The sequence below is a fragment of the Oncorhynchus mykiss genome, chromosome 5 (genome assembly GCF_057628025.1).
Source record: "Oncorhynchus mykiss isolate SJ-2025 chromosome 5, ASM5762802v1, whole genome shotgun sequence".
NCBI lineage: Eukaryota > Metazoa > Chordata > Actinopteri > Salmoniformes > Salmonidae > Oncorhynchus > Oncorhynchus mykiss.
In genome coordinates this window covers 45367500-45383715 of record NC_143026.1, presented here as the reverse complement: position 1 = coordinate 45383715, position 16216 = coordinate 45367500, and the positions used below count along the sequence as shown (strand labels likewise).

The 16216-nt window shown below is 39.9% G+C and overlaps 1 protein-coding gene across 1 annotated transcript; it reads left to right on the top strand.

Annotated features, from left to right (window-relative positions):
- The first annotated feature begins 255 nt into the window (after nt 1–255).
- On the top strand, nt 256–14638 carry morn5 (MORN repeat containing 5). The gene is made up of 5 exons (XM_021603085.3): nt 256–598; nt 764–911; nt 1526–1637; nt 2306–2431; nt 14425–14638. The coding sequence occupies exons 1-5, from the start codon at nt 552–554 to the stop codon at nt 14541–14543; spliced, it is 552 nt and encodes a 183-aa protein (XP_021458760.2). The 5' UTR covers nt 256–551; the 3' UTR covers nt 14544–14638.
- The last annotated feature ends 1578 nt before the right edge of the window (nt 14639–16216 follow it).

Genomic DNA, 16216 nt, shown 5'->3' with positions numbered 1-16216 from the left:
GTGTATTGCGCATGTCTGCAGGTTTCGAATGCATTTCAGTGACGCAATTTCTTTGCGACACACAACTGAGAAAATGTGAGCCATTTCGTCTCTTTACTCGATTTTTAGAGCAATTTGCATTGTCTCAAGTATTGAGTTAACAAGCCTTGGGTTTTTTTCTCAGACAAGAGATAACATGCTCGGCTTCTTTAAGCATAATAAACTTAATGCAAATGGTGAAATTGTCAAAAAGACACAACCCTAGCTTCACCGTTTCCACGGCGACGTGGTCAAACAAACACCCTGCAGGCCTAGTTGCAGATATTGGTTCCCACTAGATAGCACAGCGACAAAATAAAAATTGGCCAAATCGTAAAAGTGAAGGAAAATAAAATGTGCTTTTTGGTCTTAAATTAAGTTCAGCGGTTAGGTTTAAAAATCACATATTAATACGAGAAATTGTTTAAATATGCGGGGTTTATGACTTTAACTAATGACGCCCACAGAAACCAGACAGCTATTAGCTAAACTAACCCCAGTTGTTCTATGTAGCTTTTAATAAAATAACAAATATGGAGTTCACAGGTAGCAGTTACACTGGAGGCTTCAAGAATGGCAGGTAAATGAATCACTATTTTTGTCATAGAAATTTAGCAAACTGGTCTGTGTCAAAATTGTAATGTTGGGAAGCTAGCTAGCTTGCACCAGTTCTTGCACAAGTTGAAGTTCATTGTTCTCATCTCACCACTGGTGAATTAGATATGTCATTTTCTCTGTTCTTCAGGATGGAGGGAGAAGGAGAGTATACATTCCCCACAAAGACCAGATATGTTGGGGAGATGAAGAATGATATGTTCCATGGAAAAGGTGTACTCCATTTCCCAAATGGAAGCATATATGAAGGAACTTGGGAGAAAGGAATATCCAAACAGGTTTGTAGCATACTGTGTGTGTGTGTGTGTGGGGGGGGGGGGGGGTGTAGGTCTATGTGTGTGTTTCACATTGGTTATAGTGGACATTACATCTGGTCCCCTTTAGCAATGATATACATTAATTGTCGCAATTATTACGTTGCTATACCTCTCCCCCTACATGTGCTCTCTGCATGCTCCACACAGGAAATACATTCCTTTTTGGTCAACCGTTCATTCATGCGTATCTCAGCCATAATAGTAGCCAGTTCGATTATTATCATGATTACTACGCTCCATTAGACATGATCTAGCAAGCAAGCAAGCCCATGACCAAACACACCTTACTCCGAGCCAGCGCAGACCCTTTGTTCATGGTAAAAACTCCACAGGATATGGAACATAGCCTAGATCTCTTAACAAATGATGCATGATTAAAAGACAATTCAACCATATTGACATAGGCCTATGTTGTGGTAAAATGTAATTCCCCAATCCAAACACAAGTTTGTCTCTTTTTTTGCCTAATATCCCTGTTTTGCCATTAGATGCAAGTTTCTGACTGAATATAAACAGTTTGATGCAGGGTACTACAGTGTTTAAATCACGGAAACTACAAAGTTTTTAATCCACAGGGAAAGTATACTTTCTCTGATGGACTGGAGTACCAAGAGAAGGACTGGGAGTTTTGTGATGGCTATGACAGACAGTTCTACACTGAGAGGTGCAATGGACTCAAACCTGCAGGTAAACTTTAGCTTATTTTCTCTGTGAAAATCTTCCAGAGAGTGTATATGAACAGATTTTAATAAGATATAATGGTGCTAAAACAGTGCCAGTTCATCTTTAATATAAGCAGACTAAATCCTCAAATCCTTAAAGTGGCAATATGTAACGTTTTGGGCGACCTGACCAAATTCTCATAGAAATGTGAGTTGTAGATATATCATTTTACTTGAAAGTCTAAGAAACAGTAGATCTGTTCTTTGTGCGCCATTTCTATACTTCCCATTCTTAAGTTTTGTTTTTGCGTCTTACTTTCGGTTTTGTACACCAGCTTCAAACAGCTGTAACAACAATCATTTTGGTTATCGAAAATATATTTCACAGCGATTTAGATGGTACAATGATTCTCCACACCTGCTTATTTTGTCACATGAACTGAAATTAGGGGAGCTATTAGAGTTTTAGCAACCAGGAAATGGCAGAGGGATTTCTGCATAGTGCAACTTTATTTAAAGAATTAGGGTAATCATCTATTTAGTCTCTATACCATAGCAATGGAATATAATATATTATCTCAATGGTTTTTACCACAATCTGTCTGTCTTTCTTAAATTATGTCACTTCTTTTGTTGTTGTTTGTCTCAATACATATAACCAGTCACTTACTCTCTCTCTATCTGACCTGGCAGGGGAGCCTCAGCTGACAGACTCATTGCGTGTCATCCCAGATGGTTGCTATGACTGTGGGGATGGATTCTATGACCCCAACGCCAGGGTCATCACTGACTATGAGCATCACTTTCTCAGAAACGCAGGTGAGTGGAGACTGTTGGAGCTCACTTCAAGGTTTTTGTGAGAACAGATCCTGGCGTCTTGTATCACATATGTTTCTAACCTCCAGCTCATTAGAGCTCAGTGTGCCACCATGTCTCCATTACAATTTGACTTTGACATATGTCTTTCTTATCTAATTGTTGGACCTTACAAAGTAAAATGTATTCCTTTATCATAATGTTCAGGGTAGATATTAACCCATGAGTAAGCGTCGGCCACCGGGGAAACATTTTGATACTAAACTGAAAAAATACTATACTGGTGGATTACTCAGATTCTCTAATATAGTAGATTATTTTAGTCAGATACTTTGCTGAGGCAGCCTTATTACTCTATAACTCATCATCTGCTGGTCCTCTCAGCCAAGCTTGCCTCTCCACTGCAGTCATTTTAGTTTTGTTTTCAAAGGGAAAATGTAAAACACATTTTTTTCCACCCATTGAGTGCCCAAACGTGGGATCTTTGATTTGAAGGCAATGAGGTATGTCAGGTTTTCCGATCACAATTCCAATACCCGTGCCAGTTTTTCATAGTTTTGCATCACCAGACAATGTCATGGTTTAGGAATGGTTATGGATCTAGTCGTATCTCTGTGAATGGGATGCATGGTGCTTTATGGGAGACTGCCCAGCTGTGAAATAATGTCCTGTGAAATAATAGACATACTGTATGTTATCTTTTGGCATAGGTTGCAGCCAAGGCAGCATTCTTTGGAAACAGTGAGTGTAGCTTAGCCTATACATACACATACACGAACTGAAAAACAAATTATGATTTGAACATTTATATTTATGATTTTTCTTTGATGAGCACACCACAAACAAAGTGTGTATATTTGGATGATCGCTGACAGGCAGACAGCGGCCTATGATTTACTAGTGTCCCAGCCAAACATAATACATATAAGAATCCGCATATTAATCACTGTGTGATCCGGAGCATGGAAATCTAATTCATGTGTATAGACAAAAACAGACGAAGAGATGCACGTCCTGAACAGATGTCTTGAACATACTATATGTAATAAGAATTATGTTCCCGATTTTCCTCGCTTTGGGTCCTTCATAACAGTTCTGGTATTGATCAATGAAACGGAGGGAAAGAAATGTAGAGTTGAGGAGAAAAATAGGAGGAGCTTTAAAAACAATACTGTTGTTCCAATAGTCTGATTCAGATTAATTGGGTCTGTCTGCTGTTTGTTCTGTGATTTTTTTTTTACAGGACATATTTCATTCCTTTTGCACTGATTTGTGATTTCAAACTCAACATTATAAATCTCTCAGATCCATTATCATCTCCTTGATGGATTATTGGCCCCTTATCCAGATACTTCTATAGTGCATAATTAAAAATGTAATCTGCATATGGGTTTTTTAATGGAAACATCCAGTGTTTGTGTAAGATGAACTGTGTACGAGTGGGATCATTGGGCTTCGGGCCCATATGACGTGACAAGGAAAACACTCTGTGTCCTCTGGATTTATTTTCATCTTTGAGAGGTTGAAGGTACATTTGTCAAAATGGGTGTGAAGACAGAATTTATTGCCAATGGCTTCCATCCAGGAAGGAGGAGAGCAGAGGGTCCCTGCACTTACTGTACATCCAGAGGAACTGCTCTCCCTGCGGGGACGACGTGTTTTGAGGAGGAGAGGAAAGAGTGCACTCACAGCTGTGGTACAGGACAGAAGAAGGGTTGTGTGCCAAATGGCACCCTATTTCCTATATAGTGCACCACTTTGTGCACTATATAGGGAAGTGGGTGATATTTGGGACACAATCAAGAACAGAAGGGGAAGATAAGAGGCAGGGGTAAAAGGGCAGGGGGACGGGGGAGCGGAGCAGGGCCCTCAGCCCAGAGAGCTGCTGCTGGGCCGGGAAGGAAGAGTCAGGGAAATGCCCAGGCTTTGGGCCAAGACCTGAGAAGAAGTACAAAAGCAGATGGGAGGAAGCCCTGAGGAGGAATCTCTGAGTCTTCACAGCAGCAGCGGAGGAGGGGCGGGGCGAGACAGATCATCTGGATGTGACCCAGCATCTCTCAGGTCGGTCCAGTCCGGGGAGTGGATTGGTGGTGCGGGTGGAAGAAAGGAGTGTCCCCGTCCGCCTGACTGTCAACCAACGCCACATGGAGCCCACAGTTGGCTGCCTCCCAGGTATAATCGACTGTGTCGTTGTATCCTCCTCTTTACCCTTCCCTACTCTCCCCTGTCCTGGCAACACACACACAAACACACACAAACACACCCCAGCACTGCTCTGTCTCCCCAAAAAAAACAACCTAGGAATCACAGATATATAGAAATCGAAAGAAATCTTGAGACTTTTGTAAATTAAAGGTTATTTTCCTGAAACCATCGGAACACCATTCATAGTTAGAATTCGAATGAGTGCTTCTAATTCTATGAGGCCATAGGGGCATTTCAAGGGGAAGTGCAGGACACTGGAGGCTTTGTAATCTGAAGACTGCTGTTGCCAAAGCCAAGCCCTCATCATTATCTTGATCATGTGTAATAACACTGGCTAGGAGAGCCTTGTGTATGAACGAGGTTTAGGAACTTCACAGAGCGTCTTCCATGGAGCAAACCGCACAGAGCCGAGGTGGCAGGCAGGCAGGCAGTGATCCACTGACATCCCAGCTAACAACAAACGTTCCCGCAACTTTAGAACATTTTCCCTAAAGAGTTTCATTAGGTCATTAACTAACGTTTTTATAAGAATGTTCTTCTGCTGCAAGGAATATTTCAAAGAGACCATTCCCTTAATGCCAGCAGCATACCACTGCTGGCTTGCCTCTGAAGCTAAGCAGAGTTGGTCCTGGTCAGTCTCTGGATGGGAGATCAGATACTGTTGGAGGGCCAGTAGGGGACACTCTCCCTTTGGTCTAAGGTGATCTCAATGCCCCACCACCTTTTAATTTAGTTTTGTCATTTTCATTTTTCAGAGGGTGGTTACAGGTACAAAGAAAATCGAATAAATGCATATGAAGATAACCCTGACCCGTTCACCCCCTCAGTCCCCACTCATCCACCTGCCCACTTCCTCCCTCTCCCCATCCAGAAACCATTCTCCCCACCCCGCTATGCACTTTACAATGTATTTCATAACTTTGCCCCAGAAGCATTTAACTACAGGGCACTCCCACATCATATGAAGGAATATGCGTACCTGTTTAGGTGACTCAGTGAACAGTTGGGAGTTGGGGACAATTTCATCATAAAACATTTCCTGGGTGTTAAATACAGTCTGTGAACAAATTTGAAATTTATAAATTGATGGTTCGGATTACGGGATGCCAGGGTTATATTTTTTTCCACATTCTGTTCCAGTTAAAGCATGGAACAGATTAAATTAGATCTGTAGACCATACTTCTTTAATGGCTAGCTCAGATATTATGTTTAGATATTGTAGAGATCAGTCCTTTCGGGAGCCCATGTAATTTATTTATAAATCCCATCAATGGATGTTTTGGTAGTTGGGTTTCTCAAAGGACTCCATAGGCCAGCATTGCTGACCTAAGTTCTAAATATAGAAAAAAGGAGTTGCCCATTAATGTGTATTTCAAATCTTGGAATGTTCTCAAACCATTACTGTCCATGATATCGGTAAGGGTACGGATTCCATATTTGGACGATTGGGGGGTTCCGAAGGCTGCCCTCCAGAGGCATTATTATGAAATATTGGAGCATGGGCATATCACTGAAGGGAAATATTAAGGGATATATCACTGAAGACCACCTCTTCCAGGGCAATAGGATACACTATATTTCTCTTGATACTCAGCCATGGGGCAGAAGAATCTAAACCAATATTAGGATGGGGCAAAATGCTAGCGCCTGGAAATACAACTTACAGCCAAGACAACGCAAGAGTGGCTTTGGGACAAGTCTCTGAATGTTTTTGAGGGGCCCAGTCATAGCCCGAACTTGAACCCGATCAAACATCTCTGGAGAGACCTGAAAATAGTTGTGCAGCTACACTCCCCATCCAACCTGACAGAGCTTGAGAGGATCTGCAGAGAACAATGGGAGAAACTCCCCAAATACAGGTGTGTTAAGCTTGTAGAGTCATACCCAAGAAAACTCCAGGCTGTAAACGGTGCCAAAGGTGCTTCAGCAAAGTACTGAATAAAGGGTCTGAATACTTGCTGATATTTGTTTTATTTTTTATACATTTACAAAAAAAAAAAAAAAGCCTGTTTTTACTTTGCCATTATGGTGTATTGTGTGTAGATTGATGAGGGGAAAAAATGATTTAATCCATTTTAGAATAAGGCTGTAATGTAACAAAATGAATACTTTCCGAAGGCATTGTAGGCCTCTACGAGTCTGTATGCTGGAAAACCTTGGTTGCGTGTGAATTGTAGTTGGTCTTGTTAGATTTGTCCGGCATGTCCAAAATGGCTTACTGTCTGTCCCAATAACCAGATGGCATTCAGTTCATTCTAACAATATGCTGTTCATCGAATACAAAAAACAGGGTCATATGAATTTGGAGCATACATTAATAAAGGCAATTTTCTTTCCATTATGGATACATTTAAGGAAAGTGATTTTGCCTTTTTGGTATTCCCCATTAATCCAGATGGTAATTTTGAGTTTCTTATGTATCATTATTAGTGCTGAGCGATTAACCTAAACTTCTATAATGTTCAGTTTTTTTTAAACAACTAAATGACCAAAGTCGGTTCAGTTTTTTGAATTCCATTTCCCTCATTTTTTCCCCCCCTGTGAGCTCAATGCGCACATCACAGTTTCTCGAGAGATAAATCAGATCCAGCCTGAACTGTGAGGTTGTAGGGAGTTGTAGTTTCTGACAGGCCACCAGAAAGCCTACATTTTCATGGTTGTTTGAGCAATAGGACTGTAAAGTTCCCAAATGTAAGAGAACTCCCATGGTGTTGACATATTTGCAGAAATCCATTCAGGTGTATGTTTTGGCGAATGCGTTTTAATGATCCAAGTCGCGCTGTTGCAACTGCCTGTAAACACACAGTCCAGTTCAAATTGAATGATGGCAGGCCCATGTAGCAAATGGGTTATTTGTGTCAAGGCTTATTGTAGCTCTGATTGGCTATGATGCACCGGTCTGCATAGACTCTGTTTCTGGATGAGACAGATGTTTTATTTACTGCAGTGTCTATTAACTGTCCAAATGCACGGGCGGTTTCCCACTCTATATTGCTATAGAATTTTCACTAATTCCCAAACAGTCTAAGAATTTATGAAAACGTGAAAATGACCATATTCTGTCAAATTCTTCCTGGAGGTATATATAAACAGATATAAATACGATTTCATGTTGCTAAAATGCTGTCAGTTTCACTTCAATGATGTTATTATTATTATCTTTGATATAAAGCCCATGGATGTGAAACACCCCCCCCCCCCCCCCCCCCCCACCCGGTTCCTGGTGGGAGCCTGATCTACAAAATTTCAAAAGCAGCATATTTGTTTTATGGTCTTAAGGTATTGAGAAAAATATATAAAGTAAAACATAAAATGATTAACCATTTACCCCTTCAGACCTTTAAATGTAAGTATGCAGACGTCATAAATTAGGGTGGGTAATGATGGGGGGGGAAAAGTCGGCTAAATATAGGAACAGAAATGCAAGCGTAAACAATGAAATATCCTCATTATTATTATTATGAGCAATATGCTCTAAATGACCTTAAACATAGGAAGAAGAGGAGAAAAAACAAGCAAAAATGAATTGTGTGGAAGACTATATGGGACTGGTCATCTATCCTAAACAGTTTAGCCCATAGAGATGCAATGTGATGTTAAATTGAACTCGCCCAGAACGTAGTTACCATGTTCTCAGAACATAAGAAATGGGAACGTTGCAAGAAAATTCATGTGTTTCCTTTTCGGAGGGTTAGGAGAATATGCCATCAACGTCCCACTAAACATACTCAGAACATAGGATATTAATGTTCTAGACACGTAAATGTTCTATTATTCCATCAACGTCCCACCAAACATACTCAGAACATAGGATATTAATGTTCTAGACACGTAAATGTTCTATTATTCCATCAGCGTCCCACTAAACATACACAACATGGTTGCCATGTTCTCAGAATATAAGATATCAATGTTCTAGACATATTTCATGGGAACGTTGCAGGAACATTCTGTGTATCAGTTGTCAGGATGTCACCTGATGGTCCCAAAGAAATGTTCTCCCCCCCAAAAAAGTTGAATTACACATCACACCTTTTTACTTTTGCAGAGCCAATGATAAATCAATAAACCACATCCATTCATAGCTCTTTGTCTGTTGGCAAGGTTAGGGATACACACACAGTGCATTTAACATAATGTTTTCAACTTACATATTTGACATAGATGATTAGATTGTGCATGTTCATTTATACTGGTATTATGTCCTCACCTGGGATTTGAACTTTCCTACAGTACTCTGATCTTCCCTCTACGCCTCCATGTCAGTTATTGTTTAGTCTGACCGTTCTAATTATTGATTTGATTGACTTATTTGAGTGATATAAGAGCTTTCTGTAAAGTTGTCTAATGTACAGTTGTCTAATAATATTTTGCTAAGAATATGCGAGTAGGGTGATTACCATAGCGGATCTTAAACCCAGGACACCTAACCTAACCCTAACCACTGTCCCAATAAGGGATATCTTTAGGACAAGTGCTTATTGGGCCAGTATAGTTAGGCCCTGTCCAGAAGAAACTTTCCCTTTCTCTTTCCCTAGAATTGTGAGCTGAGTTGCTCTCATTTCTCCAGCTCTGCCAGACCTCCCATGAATAGCCTATTTAAACAGCTTTTTGATGCCAGAGACACATTAAGTACATGATCCATAGTATAACAGAATATACGCTACAAACTGAACAGAGTCGATAGTGGAAAACGGGAGCAGATTGAGCTGATACACACTACATCTCTGCACAGTCCTATCAGCACCGAATTCTTCTCTATCTTTTTTTTCTGTTGGCTTTTCATTGTTGATATGTTTCACCCTGGCTGATTCGTTTTCCGCGGGGCAGTGGACATCGACCGACCGTAGGGAGTTTTAAATATAGATTTTTCTCTCACCCATCTACACACAATACCCCATAATGACAATGTGAACATTTTTGCAAATGTATTTACATTAGTATACAATACTTTGTAGAAGCACCATTGGTAGCGATTACAGCTGTGACTCTTTCTGGGTAAGTCTCTAAGAGCTTTCAATACCTGGATTGTGCAACATTTTCCCATTCATAATTTTCTGAATTCTTCAAGCTCTGTCAAATTGTTTGTTGATCATTGCTAGACAACCATTTTCAGGTGTTTCCCTAGATTTTCAAGTAGATTTAAGTCAAAACTGTGACTCGGCCAAAATTCACTGTAGATATGGCCTTCGGGTTTTAGGTTATTGTCCTCCTGAAAGGTGAGTTAATCTCCCAGTGTCTGGTGGAAAGCAGACTGAACCATGTTTTCCTCTAGGATTTTTCCTGTGCTTATTAGCTCCATTCTGTTTCTTTTTTTTTATCCTGAAAAACTCCCCAGTCCTTAATGATTAAAAGCATACCCATAACATGATGGAGACACCACTATGCTTGAAAATTTGGAGATTGGTACTCAGTAATGTGTTGTATTGGACAAAAAGTGAATTGCTTTGCCACATGTTTTGCAGTATTACTTTAGTTCCTTGTTGCAAACAGGATGCATGTTTTGGAATATTTTTATTCTGTACAAGCTTCCTTATTTTCACTCTGTCAATTAGGTTAGTATTGTGGAGTAACTACAATGTTGTTGATCCATCCTCAAGTTTCTCCTATCATAGCCATTAAACTCTGTAACTGTTTTAAAGTCACTATTGGCCTCATGGTGAAATCGCAGAGCGGTTTCCTTTCTCTCCGTTAACTGAGTTAAGGGCACCCATCTTCCAATAGGTGCCCTATCTTTGCGAAAGCATTGGAAAACCTCCCTGGTCTTTGTGGTTGAATCTGTGTTTGAAATTAACTGCTCGACTGAGGGATAATTGTATGTGTGAGGTACAGAGATGAGGCAGTCAATTAAAAATCATGTTAAACACTATTATTGCACAGAGAGTGAGACCATGCAACTTATTATGTGACTTGTTAAGCAAATGTTTACTCCTGAACTTATTTAGGCTTGCAAAAACAAAGGGATTGAATACTTATTGACTTGTGTTGTTGTTGCGGAAAATAAATAGGCCTATAAATGTTGAAATGTTGGCTACAGAGGAAGTTGGTATGTTTTGAATTTCAAGTTATGAATTATGAAATGTAATTCAATTGTTTGCTCTTTTTGAGGGTGGTGGCGAGTGGGTGCTGCCCTTGTTTTTTAACTTTTATTATCATTGCACCTGCCCCCCCACCCCCCCAAAGGTCTGCAAAGCCCTGTATCCCACTGCCAAGGAAAACACCCCTGGCTTTGGCTACTGCCACTCTATTGTGAGTCCAGGTGTGCATCCCAAATGGCACCCTTTTCCCTATAAAGTGCCCTGTTTTGACTAAGGCTCATATGGCTCTGGTCAAAAGCAGTGACTATAAGTAGCCTAGAGAATAGCGTGCCATTTGGAACGCAATCAAGCTGAAGCTTTTTCCAGAAGATACAATCAGTAATGTTCATGTTTGCTGTAATATCACAGGGTCCTTTACTTTACACAGGGTCCTTTATCTCCTCTCCAATTGTAAATCCACTCAGATTATTTTAATTCCAACAAATAATCTCTCCCAGAATAATGACAACTCTGACGTCAACTATATTCAGGCGTTAAGTAACTAACCTGGCTGGTTGGCTGATCTATTGGTCAAGCTGATCTGACAGGCATTACGTTAATTTAACGCTGTTAAGTGTTTCTGCTGCATTAGTTGACAGGAAACACCTTTTTTTTAATGTTTTACAGGGAGCCATTATCGTTTCCCTTTTACATTTCTGCTCGTGGGTGAGCCTCTCTGCGAGAGAGTTTGGGTAACGAGTTATATCCAGTTATAGACACCGCCAAACAGTCCCAGTAAGGGCCAGGGGGGGAAAGGCAGAATTAGTATGGGAAGACAACCAACAAGATAATATTTGTAGCATTAATGTCATGTTTATGATGTGCCAACTGACATTTAATTAAGCAATAAGGCCCGAGGAGGTGTGGTGTATTGTCAATACACAATGGCTAAGGGCTGTTCTTAGGCACAAAGCATACAGTTTTTAGTCATGGTATATTGGCGATATACCACAAACCCCCGAGGTGCCTTATTGCTATTATAAACTGCCTACCAATGTAATTAGAATAGTAAAAAAAAAATTTTTTTTGTAATACCTGTGGTATATGGTCTGATATACCACGGTTTTCAACCAAACAGTATTCAGGGCTCAAACCACCAAGTTTATAATATGCAATATAGTCTACATGTAGGGTGAAGTATGTATGAGTGGGACACTTTTTGGTGTTTTTATGTTTGCTCCTTCTCAAGTCATGTTTATTTCAAGTAAGGTCTTGTTCACATTTTTTGGGAGGAAACAACTTGATCATTTATCATTCAGTGGATGCTACAAACCCCTAAAACAACATCACACCCATACTTTTGCTAAAGCGGGGCGGCAGGGTAGCCAAGTGGTTAGAGCGTTGGATTAGTAACCGAAAGGTTGCAAGTTCATATCCCTGAGCTGACAAGGTACAAATCTGTCGTTCTACCCCTGAACAGGCAGTAAACCCACTGTTCCTAGGCCATCATTGAAAATAAGAATTTGTTCTTAACTGACTTGCCTAGTTAAATAAAGGTAAAATACATTTAAAAAGTGTGTGTTAGTGGGACACTTTAGTAAATTAACTGGGACACAATTTTTTTCATTAGTAATACATTTGTGTCCCATTTCACACTTGTTATGAACTCATCAAAAAGCCTTTGTAGAAGCTTGTAAATAACACTGTTTTAAACATTTTGTGACAAACTTTTCCTTTCCTCGCCTTTTGTCACTCTAATTCCTTCCACCATTGTCCTATACTGCTTATTTGCTATATATAGCGTCTAAAATCGATTCAGAGCTGTTATGAACAACTAAAACAACATTTCAATGTATTTTAGAAAATCTAATGCGGGATTTTTAAAAATGGATTTAAAGCTTAAATTGGTGCATTTGTTACAGCTGAAAAGTACTATAAATCCAATTTTCATAACCATTCATGTAAACAGTTATATTTTATTATATTTGAAAGAACTTACTAATAACTATTCATTTTAACACACGAAGCTAGATTGTGGAATTATAATTGACAGAATGACAACATTATCATTGTAGCGCAAGGATTCATATCTATGGGGGTTGTTCATCAAATCACATGTATTTATAAAGCCCTTCTTACATCAGCTGATATCTCAGTGCTGTTTCAACTGGTCACCCCATCTAGGAAACCTGACCACACACACAAAACAATGATTTCACCCTAACCAAACCATTTTTTCATGCACAGAACACATTCAGCAACAACCCAATACACATTTTTGTGGTTTGCAATATTACCATAGTACAGTACTCTAAAACACACATTTACCACTAGGCCTACACCTAATGTCCCACTAATGCTGACATCACCCTAGTGTAAAATGTGTTTTTTAAAGTTCATCTGTCTTTCTTTTTGTTACATGACAGTCATGTGTAGACGAATGAACAAAACAATTCAACCATGCAGGCTAAAATAATTTGGATCTGGTGGATAATATTTTTATTATCCATTTGGTTTTTAAAATTTATTTTTTACTTGTGTGTAGGCAAAATTATTTTCCCAATAATTAATATATGCAAATTAAAGCCCCTAAACTATTTCGAGTATTCATTATTGAAGGCTTTGTGGCAGGTTTAAATAAGAAATCCACAGTAGGCAAAGAATTTAAAAACACATGAAGTGTTAAATGTTTAGATTCTGAATTTCCATTTATTTCAGATTGCATCGAACTATGGTGGCCACCTGTGCCCTCAAATAGAATTGTATTAAGGTATCAATTTAGCATTGACTTAAACGCTCTGTGAAGCGATCACAATCCTAAGAGGGGAAATTACAGCAAAAAAAAAATGAAAATGTGTGAATTCTATCTCATTACCATAAGCGCTCAGGGAAACGGTAATTGCAGTGCTATGGCCTCGCCACCAACAGAAACCGGTGCAGAGGTATTAATTGGTTTAAAATAGTGATGAGATGTCCTTCTTGACGGTGACCTCCGTTGCAAAGAGGGGAGGCAACACAACGCGACAAAAAAAAAATGATGGATAGCCTTCGTTTCGTATGCAGCTGCTGTGGTGCCTGGTGCGGATCCGGGCCAGGGCGCAACTGTGATTTCAATTGCCGAACGCGTGAGCCAGGTAGAGTGGCGAGAGAGCCGACGGAGTGGCTGTTAGGACTATCGCAGGCAATTACACACAATCAGGCAAGAGCTTCAGACCTGTTCCCAACAATGGGCCCGGCGCACACTGTTCCACAGGGTGAGCACTCAAGTGTGTGCAGCTGCGACGCCCGGATTCAGTCCCAACAGAGAAGCTGTAGCCTCCTAGGCTACCCCGTGATCTGCAACGATTACCTCATTTCAGTTTTTAACGATATGAAAACCAATATATTATCTGTTGTTTTGGTAGTCGAGTCATCCTTGTAAAAAAATGTTCGTACATTTCTTTGGTGTGTGTGATTTAAGAAGTTATTTTCTCCTAATTGTTACCTTGATTTGACGGAGATGTGAACGGGACTTATAAGTTGAATGTGTTCGTTTCAAAAGCTCGAATTGAATGACAATGATCTGCTGCTTCCAGTCCAGAGTCTTTCCCCCCGTCTCCCTTGATTAAATGTTCAAATGATTTTTTATGAACTAGGCTATTAGAATAGGTTATTTGTTTATACTAGCCTTGTAGTTGTTAGAGGAATTGACTGTTTAAAAATAGTTTTAAAAGGTTGTTGCTTTATTCTGACCCTATTATTATTATTCTGACCTTATTTCTATTTTCCTGCAGATGACTATGAACATGAGTGGATTGTGTCCACTTGTCGGAAGAGCTGGGACGAGATCGTTGGACATTCACCTGAAAAACTAGGCCACATTTCAGAACTGGACATTGAGTTGCAGGCTTGAGCGGGAAAAAATAAATAAAAGGCAGCTCATTTATGGAATGTTCAAATGTGGTGCATACAGGCCTACCTGTGAATTATATTTTGTGAAATCTGAAATATCCTACATGTTTGTTTTTATTTTAAATAGGTTTAATTTGACCAGATGCATAAAAACAAAATAGGGAAACCTATTTCAGATGCACAAAAACACAGTGAAGCACATGTGAGCTACTGAAATGAAATATGTGGAGGAAGTCATGCTAGAAGAATATACTCATTTAGTCAAACATTTTCATGCAGCGTGAGAGAAAACCCCCCCCCCCCACCAATCCTTGATTTATAACTTGTAAACCCTTTTGTTTACTTGTAATGTTTTGTCCTTAAATGTCCCTGCTCTGCTCTCTGCATGGTGCCGAAATGACTGTACTACCAGTGCAGGCCAATGTAATCAGTGTCAGATTGTTCTCTCAAGTGTCCTCGAAGACTCAGCAGCTTAATGGATGCAAATGAACATGAAATATGACTCCCTCTTATATAGGCTATGCAAGATATCCATCAGCACAATATACTGTTGCCGATAGGCTTTGTTTCAGTCAGGCTTCTATTTAGGTGCCTTACTATATTTCTCAATATAAGGCTTTGGATCCAGTAATTGCATTTTCTACTATAATGTTGTGCTGTAGTGTTTTTGCCCAGACAGACAAGCGTATATTTGCGAGTGAGACGTTTTAGTCTGTCTCGGCTAAAGCTGCCCTTTGAAACAGGACCTAGGTTAGAGGATCAATCTCACGATGCAGCCTGACAGTGGCTTCCTGTCTGTGATGGCGCTCAGCTGGGCTTGCCGGACGAATCAGCTGCAGAGTGGTGGAGAAGAAGAGGGGAGGAGATGAGTCATTACTGCGCACACTGACCCATGAAGAACCCGCCAGCTCAGCCATCGGCCTGTGATTGCTTCCTGCCCAGCGCCGGGCACACACACTTTTACACACAGACACACAAATTGACACACCGAGACATGCAAGTATGCACACACACAACCAGGTACGGACCGGACATACCATAATACTTCAAATAATAGCCCGGGCGTTTATTTGCTTTTCAATCACTGAACACAACCTCCAGGTGTATATTTCCTTAATGCACACAGCTTTTGCTCAGAAAAATTTTGGGAAGTCTACCATACTGTTTATTGTGACCGGTATAAACATTATAATAACACACCCATTGCTCTTTATCTACTTTTGACCACTCTCAATGGTGCTCAATAAAGTTCACTCGTGAACAACAACTTTAGACCCAGCATTTATTTGAAACAGGCGTTTATTTGTTGACAACGAGTGCCGATTATTGGCTATTAAATGAGACAGGCGGCTTTTTGAGACTGGAAAATGCACACACACCAGAATGACCCGCAGAGGCCTACAGTGCCATCGGAAAGTATTCAAACCCCTTGGCTTTTTCCACATTTTGTTACATTATAGCCTTATTCTAAAATTGATGAAATAGTTTTTTTCTCTCTTCAATCTACTCACTATATGCCATAATGACAAATGTTTAAAAAATAAAAACAGAACTGACACATTTACATAAGTATTCAGACCCTTTGCTTTGACACTTGAAATTGAGCTCAGGTGCATCCTTTCCATTGATCATCCTTGAGATGTTTCTACAACTTGATTGGAGTCCACCTGTGGT

Excerpts from the sequence above, each read along its gene's own strand:
- morn5 (XM_021603085.3), top strand. The coding sequence starts at position 552 with ATGGAGTTCACAGGTAGCAGTTACACTGGAGGCTTCAAGAATGGCAG. Across the intron at positions 912-1,525 it reads AGAAAGGAATATCCAAACAG|GGAAAGTATACTTTCTCTGA; the intron begins GTTTGTAGCATA and ends TTTAATCCACAG. Across the intron at positions 2,432-14,424 it reads TCACTTTCTCAGAAACGCAG|ATGACTATGAACATGAGTGG; the intron begins GTGAGTGGAGAC and ends ATTTTCCTGCAG.